The 18,498-nt window shown below is 41.4% G+C and overlaps 2 protein-coding genes across 2 annotated transcripts; one reads left to right on the plus strand and one right to left on the minus strand.

The window, feature by feature from the left end:
* Window positions 1-1,337: 1,337 nt before the first annotated feature.
* Window positions 1,338-6,327, minus strand: LOC119005718 (keratin-associated protein 10-10). Its single transcript, XM_037073588.1, has 10 exons — window positions 6,316-6,327; window positions 5,888-5,983; window positions 5,588-5,750; window positions 4,710-4,790; window positions 4,537-4,580; window positions 4,322-4,414; window positions 4,034-4,193; window positions 3,768-3,871; window positions 3,410-3,511; window positions 1,338-2,562 (listed from the first exon to the last, which is right to left on the minus strand). The coding sequence occupies exons 1-10, from the start codon at window positions 6,325-6,327 to the stop codon at window positions 2,308-2,310; spliced, it is 1,110 nt and encodes a 369-aa protein (XP_036929483.1). The 3' UTR covers window positions 1,338-2,307.
* An 8,404-nt stretch (window positions 6,328-14,731) lies between these two features.
* LOC119005719 lies at window positions 14,732-18,486 on the plus strand. The gene is made up of 6 exons (XM_037073589.1): window positions 14,732-14,816; window positions 15,659-15,843; window positions 15,936-16,011; window positions 16,108-16,249; window positions 17,468-17,707; window positions 18,376-18,486. The coding sequence occupies exons 1-6, from the start codon at window positions 14,732-14,734 to the stop codon at window positions 18,431-18,433; spliced, it is 786 nt and encodes a 261-aa protein (XP_036929484.1). The 3' UTR covers window positions 18,434-18,486.
* The last annotated feature ends 12 nt before the right edge of the window (window positions 18,487-18,498 follow it).

Here is an 18,498-nt window from a genome sequence, read left to right on the forward strand (position 1 = left end):
TCAGGTTAAACTAAAAGGAGCATGCCGCCTTCCTGGCGCTGCTGGGAAAAACAAAAAAACAGGACAGACCAGCACCAAAACACAACAATGGTCTTGCTGGATGAACTGATATCATACTGACATATTCCAGACTAGACCAGTATATTATCTTTAGCTTCGACCTAGTTTGGCATAAACCCTGAAGAGGGAGGATCTCTGCTCCAGAGTCCCATTGGTCCACACACAGTACAGCTTGACTGACTTTTTAGATATTGTTTTTAGAAAGCGTTTTAATACCTTTTATTGCCATTGTGCAGGTATATGAAGTTAATTTCTGTTGCACCTCCTGAGTGCATCTCAAACAGGGTTTTAAAAAAGACGAATAAGTCGAAAATCAGCAAAATAGAGAATCAAATTAAAAAAGGTCACATGCGCACACACAAACAGACACACACAGACATCAGTACTAACAAACATGCACTGTACCCATAGTCATGAGAGGGAAGTGAATCTGGTGCAGGTGTTCCTGAGTGCAGAGGTCAGTGTGGTGACGGCTTAAAAAACTGTTCATAAATCTATGTGTGTGTACTGTGATCGTCCTGTTGCGCTGCCGTTAGAGCAGAAGGTCAAACAGGTGATGGGTGTGATACACAGTAGGTGTTAGTGTCGGTGTGGCAGTATAAAACTCACCTCTACTGTGTGATGGACAGTGTTGTAAACCCCAAAAGTCAGACTGGAGTAAAGGTAAAGATATCATGCCACAGTATTACTCTGGTAAAAGTGAAAAGACACCCCTGCAAATAGTACTTGAGTAAACGTCTTAAAGTATCTGATGTCAAATGTACTTAAAATAACATTATGTAATGATATAACCTAAAAATAACAACTTAAAAGTGATTTTGATGGTACTGTGTCTTCAGTAAGAATGAAGGATCACAGAGTAACATACGTGTTTACTTTGACATACAAGTCTTCAAAACATAACACTGTTGTGATGTCATGAGTTTTGTTTGTAGTCAGCACCTACTTTACGTCTGATAAACTGTTACAGACCTTGAATTTGTATCTACGACACACATTTTGTTGAAACTGTGGGGGGCGCCAAATCTCCTCTACATAATGTTTCTTTAAATAAAAGTACCAATACAACAAAGTAAAAATACTCTATTACAAGTAAGGAGTCTGCATTCAGATTCATTCTGAAACATACTAGGGGGAGTGAATGATGTCCCGGGAGGCCCTGGGCCATGAGAGACCCTCAAAATGGGCCCTAGAACTGTCATTTTGTTGGGCCAGGCTATCAGCATGTTCGCAGACTTTTGAATTTAATAATAAAATACGACTTAATCACATAAATATTCATTTGTACATGTAATTTATTTAATTTTTCTTACAATTTGTATATTCTATACAGCACACACAACTAGAAAAAGAGATTAATAAAGCTTTCATTAAACATTTACACAACGACACCATTATACCATAAAATATACTTTGTAAACCACACAGTATAAACATCCAACTCACGATTCACAGATAATTTTTTTCTTTTATGAGTACATCTACAGAAATGCGTCAGCAAACCTTCACGACACCCTGTTACAGCCCAACATCTGTGTTTGATAAAGTGCATTTAGAGTCATAGCTGCGTCACTCTCACAATGGCTTGAGGGAAAAATGATCATCTAGAGAGAGCTTGTGGTAATAAAATGTGTTCATGGAGACGCTTATCTCTTTAGGATCACTCACCCAATTCCAAAAAAGATGAAATTAGTCTACAGTCATTTGAAAGTGTGAAGGCACAAACAAAACAAAACTGTGTTTGGCTCTCAGCAACTGAATTCAATTCCAGTTATGGGCAAGGTCGTGGCTAAAACAAATGACAAGGTTTACAGCAATTTAAAATGACGAGTTCACTGAGAAGAAATGTTTTGTTCTTGGTAATTAGAACCGTGATTTGCACCCTAAGTCTGAAGTGATGTGAGGACCGAGTGGCCTCCGCCATGTTTTGATTTTTGATTTTCATTGAGTTCACATTTTTCATTGAGCCTTGAACCAGAGATTAAAAACTTGATTGGGATTTTTTTTTTTTTTTTTTATAAAAACAAGAAATAAAATCAACATTGTAACTGAGACCTTACATCAATTCCATACATATATACAGTACAATCACATATGAACAACATGACGTGTTAAGCTCTGCACTGCTAAGCTTTTTTTTTTTTTGTTTTGTTTTGTTTTCCTCCCCCTGACTGGCTGGACTGAGAGCTGAACAAAGCTCTGGTTACTTTATGATCCACACAGTCAGCTGAGCATGCTGCCTTTCACTTACAGCATCAAGGCGATGGCGAGCAGGCAAAGTAAGAAAGCGCCCAATTCTGTGTTAAGGTGAGGACCTCTTGTGGCAAAATTGGGGACATTCAGCGTGCCGTTCAGCCACAGGCAGGAGGAGGTCATGGTGGCGCTGCAGCACTCCAGTTGACATGGAGGGGTTGTGGATTGTTTGCACGGCGTCTCAGCAGAACAGTTGATGGCGCAGCCTGCCGTCCACTTCATGTCGGAACCTACCATCTCTTTTTTCAGCTGCAAAGGCAAAAAAAAAAAGTGATCAAGAAAGAACAGTGGGGGACCTATAAGTGGTATAAAAAGTCTAAATGTGAGACTGAGATTTTGTTTTAAACCCTCTGGGGTCTGCGTACCTGTTGGTCACTTAACTTGATTTGTTTTATATCATGTAGAGAAAAGAAGAGGAAACTGCGTCTAATTGTTTTCAGAGATTTGTAAGCCTACTAAAACAAAGCGCAACAACGATAAATATTATAGATTTTCACCTCTGCCAAGCAGGTCAGTGTCCATTTGTCCGAAACTTGGAAACAGGATCGGTCTCAGTCTGTCTTTTGTGAAATTAGCTTTTATTTTTGTTTTTCATTAAAATTTACATTAATTTCTCAAAGAACAATGCCATTGATCTTGATGAACAAAATCAGGCACATTAGCCTGGCTGGTATCAAGTCTGAGAGTATCAGTTGATGCCGATCCAAATAAAAGCGACCATATCTTGTCTGATATTGGATTAGGTCTGATCGAATTTAAGGGGACTGTTGGAAGTTAGGAGGTTAATCAAATCAAAAATGAAGAGAAGCCTGTGTCATTTTTTCCTGTATTTTGGCTTCCTGGCAGCTTTATACTTAACTAAATTGATGCAATGATTAGTATTATGGGTGCAGTTTGTGCATGTGGGGCTGGGACAGCTTAAGACAAAAACTATTATAAATATTTACCAAATAAGCCACAACTTCAGATGTTTCGACATTTTCATCTCAGTCTTATACTCAGGAATTTAGAATCTAGATCTAAAATTTGTACCACAGCATATTTGCATTAAGCTGTGTGTGTGTGTGTGTGTGTGTGTGTGTGTGTCAGTTCTCACCTGACAGTGCAGGTGTGCAGAGGAGCATGTCTGGAGCGCCGCCTGTGCAAAATTTGTGTAGCAGGTCGAACCAGTGCATGTACCTTGATGGCATTTCTTTCCCTGAAAGAAACAACACAGAAGAAAAAAGAGGGGGTGATAGCAATCTGACACCAGGCCTGGCTCACCCTGAATGGCAATAACTGTTTTATTGTTCAATCCGAAACATCACATGAATGGCAGATTGTTATTACATCCACTGGGAATTGGCAAGCTGACTTTCAGCCGCAGAATTGAATGAATTCCTCTTTTTAGCACTTTGGTCTCGCATCATTCATACGTCAGCACACACTCACACATGCAGCCCTTTTGTCCTTACATTGTCTGCTGTCGGTGGTGTACTGGAGGCCATCATCGTAGTGGCTGCTGTGGTTGTTGTCGTCGTCGCTGGCGTCGTTGCCACTGTTGTTGTTCTCGCCATGTCTAAAATCAAGCGAGGGACAGCGTACAGTATGAAAAGAACTCCAGACCTGGGACTAATAGTGCACGCCTGTAAACATGCAGTCATGACTCTTAAGATGAAACATAATCAAGGACAGTGCGAGGGCGATAAATAGAATGCAATTGTAAGAGTCAAGAGCTTACCTGTGGTTGTGGTCATCATCATGGACGCAAACGTGGCGTTGAGGCAGCCGGTGGAGTTGCAGCAGTTCACGGAGCAGTTGGTCTGGGAGGCGTTGACGCAGCTTTCAGCACAGGATGCGACGCAGGAAGCGACGTAGCATATGTCCGTCAGTCTCATCATCTGATGCATTGCAGGAGGACACATTAAAGAGATGCATTTTAAGTGCAATTGCCTTTCATTGCCTCCTTTAAACAAAAACCCCACTGACCCCTCTGATAAGAGAAGTCGGCGTCTTTCGCTCCACCTACCTGACAGCAGCCCAAAGCACACGAGGTGGCGTTCTGACTGTCGTACATCATGTAGCAGTCCGTGTAGTTACACATGAACGAGGGGCAGTATATCTGTGTTTGAGGGGGATGAAAGGACCGTGATGAAGGTGAGAGTCTAAAGGGGCGGCGAACAAGTAAATGAGGGAAAACAGACAAACACAATGATACACTTCTCTCGAATAAATTTGACTTGCCATGCTCATTGGTGGAGTATATGGCATAGCAGTTCCATTCATGTCTGTGGTGAAGAGATGGATGTCACGGTCAAGGGTAGGGACAGACATAGAAAACAACATTTTTCTTTTATTTGCATGGGGAAAAAAGTGTCTGGAAGGTGAATCTTATAATCTGGTGAAACAAAGCATACCAGTGGAGTTTGATATCTGACTGGCGTAATTCACTGAGGTTGTCATGGTGTTGCTGGTCTGGGTCACGGCTGTTGGTCCAGCTGTGGAGGGAGCAGAGGGTGTTACTGAGTTAAAAAGCACTGATTGAATTAAAGGCGATGGGTGCTGAAGATGCAGTGGCTGTGCTAGTGCCAGACTGTTTGCTCGCTGACCCTCTGCAGGGTTGTTTGTGGGGGACTGGGTGGTAATGGTCAGTGCTAAGCCTCCGGAGGTGGTTGTGTTGGTGGGCAACTAAATCGCCAGAATACATTTCGGCATTACGTTTCGTTTCTGCAAGCCACAGATATGTTGGAATTTTGTTGTTCTACGTTGCAACTTTACATTTCATTTTTTGCTCTTATGCTTATGGGTCAGAAAAAGCTCATATTTTGACTTGAAACATCACCGACATGGCTGAAGTACATCCCAATGCACAAAAAACAAATCCTGAAAAAGTTAGCAGAAACATCTTGTTATTTGGTGAGACTGAAACAATCATGGAGGTTGAATTCCAGGTGGAAAGACTGTTTGGACATTTTGCACCCATTCTTGTGGCAAAAAAAAAAAGTTCAGTGAGATGTCAAGACGAATAGATTGGGATATTTTCCAGCTGTGTTTGTGGCAAAATAACAGGTATTGTAAGCCAAAATGTGATCTTTTCCAAGCCCCAACCAAGTGGTTTATGTGACTAAACCTAACCAGACCATCAACATAACTGTGGTTGACAGAAAAGCACAATGCCGACATCAGTTCCTGCGAATGAGTTGGTGGAACATGCAGCGGATTCCGGAGATGGTCAGCAATTATAAGAGCCGTGGGAGGAGGAGGTTAAAGATGTGGAAGGCGAGTCTGAGTTCACCTGTGGTTGTCGTCATCATCATCATGGATGCAAACGTGGCGTTTAGGCAGCCAGTAGAGTTGCAGCAGTTCACAGAGCAGTTGGTCTGAGAGGCGTCGACGCAGCTGTCAGCACAGGAGGCGACGCAGCCGGCAACGTAGCTCATGTCCGTCTGTCTCATCAGCTGATGCATTGAAGAAGGACACATTAAAAGGACACATTTTAAGTGCATTCCCATTTTCTTCCTTTAAATGAAAAAAAAATAAAAAAACGTCACTGACCCCTCTGTTAAGAGAAGTCAGTGTCTTTTGTTCCGCCTACCTGACAGAAGGACCAAGCTATACATGAGGAGGTGTTTTGACTGGCGTACATCGTATAGCAGTCCGTGTAGTTACACATGAACGAGGGGCAGTAAATCTGTGTTTGAGAGGGAGAAAAGGGCCGTGATGACGATGAGAGTCTGAAGGGACGGAGAACAAGGACTGATGTGGGAAAACGGACAAACTCAACAATACACTTCTCTCAAATAAGTTCGACTTGCCATGCTCATTGATGGAGTATATGGCATAGCAGTTCCGTTCATATCTGTGGGGAAAAAGACGGATGTCAAGATTGAGGGGAAGAAAAGACACAGAAGTAACAATATATAAATTTAAAGTCGACTGAAACAGCCCAACATTAATTCCTTTGCCTCCACATTTTTTTATGGAGGTTGTTGGGGACTGGTTGGGTGGTGGTCATTGCCTTACCGTTGGTCGCATTATACGGCATGGAAGTTACTGATAATACTGACGGCAGAAGTATTCCTAACAGGAGGAGGCTCAGCAGTCCAGTGAAGCCTGTTGGGAAACACAGTGGGAAGACATGTATTTTAGTTTAGGGAAAGCAGAACACGTGAAATCTACTGCAGACCCTTTTAACAATGCAAGGACGATATTTGTCTTGCATCGGTTGCCGTAGAAATAAATACAAGAAATACTCCAGTGGTACTAAATGCAAGTGTGGCCAGTAAACTTATCAGCCTGAGAGGGTTTTGCACAGTAATGCATGGTCCTCAGAGGGAGCGCCTACTGCTTCTGGTGACTTCCTTACTTTCCTGCCTTTTCGAATCATTAGGTTGACTTAAGTTTTTGGTTAAATGTACTACGAGGAACTTTTAACTAATTATGAAACAGTCTCAGTCTCAAGTTCATTCGCCATAGAACTTGTTACAAATGTTCATGATACCCAGAGGATGAATCCAAATGGGCGTCATCTCAGCATCTACTGAACTGACTGATGACTGACAGCACCCGACTCTTCAACATTCACATGTAAATAAAGAGAGCAACAAAGAAATAACTGGAGCAGACAGAATTTAAACTTATACATGCGTGCATGTGAGTACGTGTGAGGCCGCATGTGCAGCCCTGGCGCGCTGTACAGTAGCTATGCCAACATGCACGTGTCATCTATTCATGAGAGAGCTGCAGCATGACATCTTTGCTTTTGGGAGGGTGACAGCAGAGTCCCAGAGTTTCTTTTTGGCAAACACACGTTTAGCGACTATGAGTGAGTCATTACCTCTGCCAAGGAGGTTTTGTTTTTCACCTGTGACAGTTAGTCTGTTTACACGTTAGATGGTTTGTCGGCAGCATTACACAAAAATGACTCAACGGGATGGACGTCATTCACTTTCAGTGTGGATTGTGATAAAGGAACAGATTCAGGAATTCTCAAAACTGCGAGATTTTTTTTTTGCTGTTGTTGTGTTTTGTTTCCCTTTTCATTAATTTCTCAGGGAACAATGCATGGATCTCGAAAAGAGTCAGCCGTGTTTAGGTGGCTGGTATCTATGTTTGAGTACAGTTTCATGCGGATAAAGGAGACTGTATGCTGAGATATACGCTGCGTCATTCTTGTTTACATGGCTTTCATCCAATATATTATGCAGCCCACATGGCACAAAATATACACTTTACAGTAAATCGAATTCATATGATGCTTTGCATATAAAACATGAATGAACAGGCCTGTCTCACCAGGCAGAAGGAGATTTCAGGTTGAACCACATGTTGCCATGTGGCCTGCCATAGTGTCTCTGAACAAGACCTGGGGCCTCATTTATTAAAACGACGTTGTCTTTGAACAAAATCGCGTGTTTATGATTTATAACAGATGCTGAATGTAAAACCCTCGCTTAACCTAAATTGACGGCACCTGCCCAGTGATTTCCCTTCATGTGGTAGCAGCACAAAGGAGGGTTCAGTCTGAAACACCCGCGGGCCGAAAGAGAAAATCCAAATCGAGATCATGCCGATGGTATAGGAGTTTGAAGTTAAGGGGAAACGTATTATCTACTGAACTTAACAGTGAGTTGACGTACAAAACCAAACATGCAGCTATTGAGTTTGCCACTACTACGCACTGTTAATAGGTTGTGCGTATGTGTTCCAAACTGCATCACCAGCTTAAGTCATAAAGTCTTAAAATTGATCTAGTCAATTTCATAAATGAGGCCCCTGTACTGCATTATCTCTTCTTGTACATACAACATCTAATGCAGATCCGTCTGTCCTGAATGAGGGATCACTGGTTTGTTTTTCCCCTTCTTTCCTTTCTTTATCTGAATATCGGGTCTAAGGATTGAGGGTGTCTCATGCTGTACATACTGATTAAGTTATTTGAGGCAAAGTTGTGATTTCAGCCCTAGACTTGACAGCTAGATTGGCAGGAAGAACATATTTGCAATATGGCTCTGAGTGCAGACATCTCTATGATCCATCACAGTGATTTTCAACAAGCAAACACACTCTTACCTGTGCCTTTTATAAAAGTGGTGGAGGCCATTATCACATCGGCAGAAAGGGGAGAGAGCTCTTTATCCAGCCTGTAATGAAGTCACAACTGTCAAAATCCTTGCAAAGGGAAGGGTGAGACTAACAAATTCACTTGAATAAAGCGGCCAACGGATGCTCCTCTATTACCGTCCACTAAGTTTCACACAGGCCAGGTGACAAATCTCTTCTTGCAGAATAAACTGAGCACTAACAGACTCAATGCATATGCTGACAAGAGATCTGTACGACGGATGGTAATATGGGAGCAATACAAACAGTTTACTCATGCTTACGGTCTCTGAACTACAGCAGAGGTCCTTCATTGTAACTCACCCGGGCAGCTCTTTTGATCTGTGAGAAGCTAAGTCATCTGTGGCCTCCTCTTTCTACAATCCTCTAATTGTTCTGTTGAAACTGATCTCTTAATTGTTTTGGCTGAGTCACAGTAGAAGAAAATGGATGAATGTGAGATTTTAAAGCTCACGTTTTTCACACTTTTACACACAGTTTCATCCTGAACCAAAGCTTTGAATTGGTCGGGACATTTAAAAAACACTGAGGTCTTTCCTGCTAAAATAATTTCAGTGTCTCTCTGTTCACGGTGGTTTGTCAGAGAACGTAATTAAAATGTGTTTGTTCCTCATTCTGCTCCTCTGGGAGAATTGCGAAGCGGCGCGGCTTGTTATTTTCCCCTCTCCCTTGGATCCCAGCTCGGGCTCCTGTGGGCTCTACACCCTGGAAACTGGCTAACAACAGAGGCCATTTTGGCTTCCAGGTCAAAATGGAGAGTTTAATTGGAAAAAAAAGTAAAGATGAGACTTCGTTTTCGTGACATTCAAGAGGTGTTCAGGTGCTTAATGCCATTAGTCACACCTTCCTTTTGGTCTTGTCACATAATCGCCCCATGCACATTTTCATCATGTTGCACCAGTGAATCATGTGGAAGATTTGATGATAGGTTGAGGTAAACAAAGCAGATAGAGGCCTCAATTCCTGATCTGACAATGTCTTTATCCTCATAAGACACTGTTTCATTAATGAGCGCATTTCGAGCAACTTGTGTCTATGTGCAAGAAACAGAAAACTGACAATGATTGTGAGTAATTTTGAAATCAGACAAAATAGAGTGATTTGAGTAACTTTTGAGACGTAAAAATTCAAATCATCACAAAAAATCAAATCATTAAGTAAACTAATAAGATAAATGCAACTTAAAAACATAGAATTGTTTTGCTTGATTCTTTCATTTGACTGAAATATATTTGGATTCAAGTAGATCCACTCATATAATCGTCAAAATGACTATTACCGATCAACAGTTTCTTGATAGAACTTGTTAACGGTGCACACATACAATAACATCTTTAACGGAAACCACAAAACAAACATTTCCCTGCTGCATCATTGCCTGGCTACAATGGTACCACTGTTGTTGACCTGCAGCGACCTGTGGTTCCCTGAGCACACACACCAAAGCTCTATTTAGCAAAAATCAAATCTAAAACTCACAAAATTCATTTAAAAATCAATGATGTTTTTCAGTGAAGGTCCACTCACCTGCTGGGCACTTTGTGGTTGTTTTTCTTTTTTCTTTGTCAGCTGTCGTTGAAGTGAATGAGCTCTCTCTCACTCTCTCTCTGTGCTGTTCCCTTTCTCTGCTGACTCTCTGTCACCTCCCCCCTCCTCTTCCTGCCGACAGCACTGTAGTGGCGACCCAGCAAGTGGAAACTCTCACCTGCACAGCTACACCAGCGTGAGGGGAGGAGACTAACGGCCGCTGCTGTTGCCGGGTGGGTCTGAGAAGATGCCGCCAGAAGTGATGCGGTAATGATTCCCGGAAGTTCATGTTGGTTGTTATCTTAACATGCAGGTTAAGTTAGAGCATCGTGTGTTAAAACTAAAAGCTCATATTTCCACAATAATCCCATTATGACGGTGATGAATTTTAAATCTGGTTGACCCGGTAGAAATTCAGGTTAAACATTAAATTGAAACACTCTGACTCACTGTTTCTCTTCACATTTTTACACCTATTCAGTTTTTTTTTTTTTAATTTGTGCTCTCGATATAATTGAAAATGAGAGCCTGGTCTTTATTTAAACGAAGGTTGAATAAATGAATGAATTAGAGAACAGATTATTCAATTGTAATTAAATATCTTCTTAAATATCTAATAATAAGTAGTAAGACTGTGCTAAAAATACTTCATCTTTCAATGCTGCTTCATTGTGTGCCAACGTCACATAAAAGAAGATATTACGTTACATCCAAACCTCAAAGTGTCAGGTTGCTATTATGAAAGTTAACTAAAAACTGGGCACCCGGTCATTAAAGATTCACCTAAATAACTCAGTGGATTAAAACCTTTTTCCCTAACGCATAAAAGTACAGGTGAGGTTTCAGTGCCCTGCGGGGGCGATTGTATAGGAAACTGCTAGTTTCTGTTCAACACAATGTGAAATCAGACCCCCAGCTCTCTGCCAGCCATACAGCCCCCGCAGACTACAATTACCTCTTTGTGGCCAAAAAGAACGTAGAATTCTTGGGCACCACACAAAAGGCACTTGCACAATTCAGGTGACAGAAGTCTTTTTTTTCATTGCAGCTGCATGACACACATGAGATGTTGTCTGCTGTGTGGCTTATTCAAGGTGCTGTGACCAAAGATGCATACCAGGGAATTATCAAGCTTTGGATGTTATTTTTAATGTCTTACTGTTCGAGGTTATATTGTTTTCTAAAGGTGGAATGTGAGCTGTTGTGGTTACTTATTTTAAAAGACTCTAAAACACTCAGCCTGTATTATCTGTATCTATGATGATTCCTGTTGCTTGTGGAGTTCAATGAATAGAAGATGTAAAAAAATAAAATAAAATAAAAATGAACTAGTTGTAACATTTTTTTCTAATACTAATATGTCCATATGTACATCACAATAGATGCTGTAGCTGTTTCCTTTTGCACACACGGGTGGTGAACAGAACAGAAGCTAACATGAGAATCTGGGAAAAACCAACAAAGTTATCCACCAAAGTTACAGCCTTTTTAATGCAACATTTCGTCTTTAGGTCTCCTGAGGGGATATTAGGACAACGCAAAAAAGGGCATTTCACACAATAAAGATTGAAAACAACCACCAACAACCACATATTGGCCTCGTCTTTACTTTGAAAAAGGACTGTTGGTTTTGTTCTCTGTCACTTTCAATCAAACGATGTTGTAGCAACAATAACCAAAATGTCTTTTTTTCTTTGGTCACTTTTTAAATGTAATAATTTGTGCCCATATTGTCCTTGTGGTTTATCCAGATTGACATATGACAGCATCCTCTGCTTGCAGTTGAGATGATCCACTTCTCCAGTTTTCTTGGAATGGCCCTCTCCTGCTTCCTCAGGGAAATATCACATACATGCTCCTTACTATATCTATCAACATTTTTGGACTGAGAGGTCACCACCTGATACGACTTTTTTCTCTGTCTGTCAATCCACGATAAATTATCCTACTGGCAAATGTTGGCAGTTAACATTTCTGCAAACCATTAATACGTTAACATTTGTATGTGTCATAGGCTATTTACCATACTGACATGTCCACAAAGTGTCTCACAGCATGATCACAGTGCTGGTGAGATGGCTGCTAAACCAATTTTGAGACTGTGTTGAATCCACTGCAGAGTTTCAACATTTGTAAGTGTGATATTGCTGGATATTGCACAGAGTTTATGAGGGTTTGTGGTGACAAAACACTGAACATTTTAATGGGAATTCTGGAGATTTTCAGCCAGATTTGTGGCAACAAAACCAGGTGTTTTTAATAAGACATCTCCAGCTGTGCTTTAGTGAGTAAAACAGGTATTTTAGGCCAAAACATGATTTTTTTTCTGACGGTAACCAAGTGTTTTTTGTGCGTAGACTTAACCAGAGCATGAGCGCAGTATTTTCACGTTTCCTCTGTTGTTTTAAGGTGGTTTGGTTTCATACATGTACACTTATTACATGGAAAAATACACAGGTAGACAAAAGTGTATATAACCACACGTAATATATCTACACATATACTTGAGACTTGAGATGAAAGTCCTTTTTTTTCTGTATCTGAAAAACACAACACAAGAAACCAGAACAGAAGCTGTCGATGTAAGCACTAAAATTTATACGCCTATTCACGCCCAGGTAGATATTGCCTGTTGGCTCACATTTCAATTGAATGTCCAGCTTTACTTTGAAACCAAAGACTCTTGCATTGTAAAAATCAATAGGATTATCAACTTGGAACAAACCAAAACCATTTTCACACCTTATTTCCCAGAGAGCGAGATGCATGATGCAGCGGTTTCGGTTGGACAAACACCTCTTAAATAATCCTCTTCCTGACCACTATCTACCAGTGGGAAGTAAGATACACTGGTGTATTTATATTAAATCAGATAAATCGAACCACTGAGGTCTATCTGACTCTCAGAAACTTGTATATTCGCGGCAGTGTAACTTTCCAGGGTGCAGAAGTTTAAATGAGTGAGTACCGCACTGGAACATTGTTCCCGTTTGATACCCAAAACCACAAAATAAGAAACAAATGATGGTGAGAGAAATAATCTGCAGTCCCCCTGGAAGTTTTGTCATGAAATGACCGAACAAAGGGCACAATGTCCACAGAGAGCAATACAACAGAACAACATTCTAATGTAAGTACACTGCAGGCCTGCATGAACAGTGACGCGTTTGTTCTTTGGAGTTCCTACACCAGCAACCTGAAATAGATACAAAACAATCTCAGAGAACACATATGTGTGATGCGGTCACAGTAGGGAACTGTAAATAAAGCATGTCATGAATTAAACGGGACATATTTGGCCTTGCATTTGTGTATTTCTTCAGAACAGATGGATGCTGACACTGAATCCTGCAACAGGGCGGGGTAACAGTTGCACTGCGTGTGGAGGCTTATGCACATTGTTTATAGATGAGGCTCAGTGCACCAAATTAAGCTGCCTGGATGCAAATGGACTGTGTTAACTGCACAAGTAAGAAGATTAGACAAGATTTACCTAGCCAGCAGTCGTCAGCAGCACTGCATCACACACATTGCGACGGGTCCAGCCAGCGAGATCCTGTGCGCCACCATTAGCATTCACCGTGGACCAGGACAGACACGTTGAGCAGAAATGAGAGCTACCGTTTCCTCCTGACCCCACATGGGACTGTTTCCTCACATCCTACAGTTGAGCTCCTGGCGAAGGTCAGTGTCCAGCTCCCGTCTGTACATTTCTCCCACGGCACACTGCCACCCACGTTTCTGCTGTATGTGTGTTTGTTTGTGGATGAGGTCACAACAGGGCAGCCACCTACCTGTAGCATAGCCCATTATCTTTACCACGCTACACCTGATCCTTTGGACTCATTAGACCACGATTCAATAAAAATAAAATCTATAACAGTCATCAGTGCAATGCAATGCAGAGATCCAATATCGTTTCACCTGAATGACTTCAGCTCACTACGAGCTGTAAATCAGTGTTGGAGGAAGTATTCAGATCATTTAGTAACAACAACACAATGAACAAATACTCAATTACACGTAGAAGTCATTGAAAATGTTACTAAGTAAACGTATTTCATGCAGAACAATGCTCCCTGTGAATTACTATTATCTCATTATGGACATTTGCATTTAAGGAGAATTTTATTGTTGTTGAGGTGGAGCTAATTTTCGGCGGTCTTATTTAGTACAGCAACAAGTGATTCTGTTGAATTACAGATTAATTTACAGATTATTTCCTTGATTATTTATTTATTATGTATTGTTTGTTTTTTTTATTAAAAGTTACACAATTACCCAAGACCCAAAGTGACACTTTAAAATGTCTTGTTTTGTCGAACTAACAGTCTAAAATTGAAAATCATTCAGTTTAATTGTATTTAATAAAGAGAAAATAAGCAAAACGTACATGACACATAAAAATGTATCAATTGTGTAAACAGTTGCTGATTGATTTTATGGTAACTGATTAAGTAACTCATAGATTATTTGTGTAATAATTAGGGCCCGTATGTAATATAATGTTTATGATCACACTGCATCATGTTTTAAAAGCTCCTCAAATGTTTTGTATGTAAAATCTCAATTTATAAAGCTGTCAGATATATGTGGGGAAAAATAAAGAGGATGATATTTCTCTCTGAAACGTAGTAGAATGTTAATGTGTCAATTAACGGGATTACTCAAGTAAAGTACTGTTAATTAAAATTTGAGTCAGTGTAATTACAATTTAGATTAAATAATCCCACCACTGGCTGTAATAGATGATTCTCTCCCCTGTCAAGTAGCACAATGTGAGGTGAATATGCTTCAGCATGACAAGGTACACCCTCTGGACTGTGTTTACATGGACGTTCAAGGGGATACTGTGCACCTGCAGGTTCCTTTGGGTGAGTGTTTACTCCTCGCAACTTATATTTTGTACGGACATTTGGATATCTTGCCAATAACACATAAAGGTTGATTTTTTATATGCGAATATAAGACAAGTCTTTTTTTGCACTTCAGATATGCCCATACAATGCAATCCAATTCTTGCCGAGGGAACAGCGCATTACAAAGGACACAAGCCGGCAGCTGAAACAAGTTGTGGGTAAGGATCTCATAAAAAAATCTTTACTTAATGATTATTTAGCTGGCTTACATCAATTTATGGATGCAGGTGTGTTGAGCCTTAAGTCTTATGTCTGAGATCAATCGGCACAGTGTGTGTGTGTGTGTGTGTGTGTGTGTGCTTTGTAGTCTTTAACTGACTCTGTGACTGTGATTTTAACTGCTGAGTCAAAAATGACCTGAAGACAATCTTTGTACCCACGTGGTGTACAGCTTCCATGGACATATCAATAAAGGCAATATTTACCTTCGTCCAATGTCAGGGTCACTTTTGGAAAAGTCATAAAATTGCAAGTTGCAAAAAACAACATTTTAGGCGTTTTCTCTGCTGTTAAACACAGTTTCGAGTCATTTTTGACCTGAAGACAACAGGAGGGTTCAATGTGCATTGGCCCTTTTTTGGGGGAGATTATAAAGAAATGCCTGCCTTCAATAACAACCGTAATAAAAGTCACTCTATCACACCTGTCGAGGTCAAATGCAAACCAAGAACAAGCTGTCATGTCTTATCTAGTTTATGGAGCCAAAGGTCTATACATCCTAGTGTAAATCTGCTTTAGATCTCATCAGCGCACGTCTAAGTAGAGCCACAATGACCTTATTTGACTTTATTTGTCAGGCCCTGAAAGCAAAGGGATCACAGCCATCCCAGGTAGCCCTGACCGTACGGCTGCACTCCATAAAAGACTGACCAAAACCGAGAAAGACATACTGTCTCTCAAGACCAGGATCGCCTGTGAGAGAGCATCGTGGGAAAGGAGGTTTGCAGAGCTGCAGAGAAAACAGGAAGAGCTGCTTAATCAGGTGTGGTTCCGAGTGTGTGTGTGTGTGGTCAGCGTCGTGTTGACAACTTCACTTATAACGACGTGTCTCCTTCTCCTTCGCTGGCCTCTCAGGCTGGAGTGTTGGTGAAAGTTGACCGTTACGACGACCAGTCGGGAGCAGACAATGGAGTTTTCGAGGAGTGTTCAGGTAAATAAAATGAATGAAGGCTGAGACCATTCAGAAATTCTCATCCATGGCCTCTGAATCAAATAATGACGACAGCTGCTATTCTCTAATGAACAGGCGGCCTCCCGAGGACGATGTTCCAACACAGGGGGTCTGAGGCGTCATCAAGAGGCGACACAAGCAGTTTGTCAGGCAGCCAGTTGTCCTCGTCATCGACACAGAGCTCGAGGGCTGGCTCCTCCTCGTCTTCAGCCACCAGGTACCGGGCCTTGAGGGAATGGTTCTGGACAGAGTTGGGTAAAGAGACCAACCGCACTTTATTTGCATGGTTAAATATGAAGCTACATCCAGCAGCTGGTTAGCTTAGCATCAGCCTAGCTTTGTCTAAAGGTGACAAAACCCACCTAGCAGCAACTCTAAGGTTCATCTACACAAAGCCCAAAGAGTGAAATGAACAATGTCAAGGTTTCAGAGGAGTTGTGCGCCAGACTACTTCCTGATTGGGAGCGAGCGGCATCTTTCTGTAGTCTTCATGAGCTGCCTGACAACCAGTTCAATTCCTAGAATACATGCTGGCAATGTATGTTGCCAAAACCACAGATATGTTCCCACTTCACATCTTTATTTTGCAATTTTTCATTTTTCTTCCCCAGGTTCAATTCCCTGTTTTATTTTAATGTTTGTTGTTGTTTTTAAAAATTTTTGTTAGGTTAGGGTTTAAGCACAAAAACCACTGTGTTAGGGTGAGGAAACATGTTTTGGCTTCAAATACCTGCTTTGGTCACCACAATCAATACTGGAGATGTCCTGAGGCCTCATGAAAAACGACAGGTTTCAAATTCGGCTGAAGATGTCGCTATTTCCTGTCAAAGATATCCTGGAAATTGTCTCAAGGTCTCCTCAAAAGTCTGTTTTTGTGTAGCCTGAACAACTGCGATATTGTGCAAATTGGTGAGCTTTGTAGACATTAGTATGTGGATTCTGCTTCCAGTGGACAGAGCCCTCTTTGTCTTTGTGCTAAGCTAAGCTAAGCTAACTGGTGTCTGAGGGGTCACTTCTATGTTTACATGCCTCATCAGTTCCCCATATGTGCTCTCTCAGGGTCTTGTGTTTCCAAGGTAAGGCTCACAGTTTTGACCTCCAAGACAATAGGAGAGTTAATGTGTGATAACAGAATATTAGACTTGGGAATGTAGGACCTTGGGAACATAAATACACACATAGCGTGTCGTATCATATTTGCTGTACAGACATGAAAGTAGAATCTATCTTCTCCTTTAACTCCCCTGCCAGAAAACAGTATTTCCCAAAATGCAAACAAAACTTCAAATTGTATGTGACTTTTTATATAATAAAGGTTAAGAAAAGAAAGAACACCCCTGTATAGCACAAATGTTACTACAGAAGTACAACAGATTTGGTCATATTCATCTCAGTTTTTGTGATATGACTGGCATGAACCCTTCTCCTCCTCCAGCGTGAGGTCGTGGAGGACGTCCCATGGGCCTCACCGGGTCTTTGTACCCCACTCTCCCATGGACCTGGAGCTGGGTCACCGTGTCAGGATCATGCTGCCATCTGGACGGATCAGCACAGGGACAATTCGTTACCTGGGTCACCTGCAGGGGGAGGCAGAGCTCCACCTCGGGGTGGAGCTGCTGACACCTGATCACGGATTGCATGATGGCAGCCACAGGGGACAAAGCTACTTTGAATGGTAACCGATATAATATTGTTGGAACACAAACAAGGTGTAGCTCCTTCAGGGCGATCAGCTTGACGTTCAGTGCTGAAGTGCGGTGGTTGACTGGAACAAATTCACTGCTTTTTGAATTCTGACAATTCATATGCCTCCTTCAAATCCTTATTACTGTGTTTGTGGACCAGAAGTTGATTTATTACACTGCAAATTGACACAGTGCACTTAAATGGCCTGCTGATGTTCTGGCAGGATCATCGGTTGTTAAAGTATTTCCACAGCTTGTGTTAAACACATACAATTACAATAAAGTGGCTCGTGGTGAACGAAGGTGTCACACTATGCCCTCAGGTATTTAACAGGCAAACAATGCCTCCAGACATACTTGAGCAAATCCTATGCACTTAGTGGCTGGGCTCAATATGCAAATCCCAAGGTGAGGTAAACTTGGCATTCTCAAATAACAGCATTTAAGAAGTGAGACGTTATCTTGGGATGTGGGTTGTGAACTCACTTGAATTGCCATGCGAATGAAATCTAGTCTTTTCTTCATGAGCCCGTGCAGCGAAATACAATGAACTTTACTGTAAGCTTCAAGCTTCTATGTGGAAGATTTGATTTGAAATTTACTTTCAACACGCCCGTCATTGTGAAACTTTATCATTTCTGTTCTTGTTTCCTTTTAGCAAGCTGGGCTATGGTGCCTTTGTACCATTCCACAAGCTACTGATGGCCTGGGAATGACAACTGCACAGGCGATCATGCTGTGACGCCCCATCTGGATGCATGGATTTGGGCCAGCTGGATGA

Source organism: Acanthopagrus latus, chromosome 17, assembly GCF_904848185.1.
Source record: "Acanthopagrus latus isolate v.2019 chromosome 17, fAcaLat1.1, whole genome shotgun sequence".
NCBI classification, from domain to species: domain Eukaryota; kingdom Metazoa; phylum Chordata; class Actinopteri; order Spariformes; family Sparidae; genus Acanthopagrus; species Acanthopagrus latus.

Excerpts from the sequence above, each read along its gene's own strand:
- LOC119005718 (XM_037073588.1), bottom strand. Across the intron at positions 4,415-4,536 it reads ATACTCCACCAATGAGCATG|ATATACTGCCCCTCGTTCAT; the intron begins GCAAGTCAAATT and ends CCTCAAACACAG. Across the intron at positions 2,563-3,409 it reads CTGCACACCTGCACTGTCAG|CTGAAAAAAGAGATGGTAGG; the intron begins GTGAGAACTGAC and ends TTGCCTTTGCAG.
- LOC119005719 (XM_037073589.1), top strand. The coding sequence starts at position 14,732 with ATGCTTCAGCATGACAAGGTACACCCTCTGGACTGTGTTTACATGGAC. Across the intron at positions 14,817-15,658 it reads GCACCTGCAGGTTCCTTTGG|GCCCTGAAAGCAAAGGGATC; the intron begins GTGAGTGTTTAC and ends TTTATTTGTCAG. Across the intron at positions 15,844-15,935 it reads AGGAAGAGCTGCTTAATCAG|GCTGGAGTGTTGGTGAAAGT; the intron begins GTGTGGTTCCGA and ends CTGGCCTCTCAG.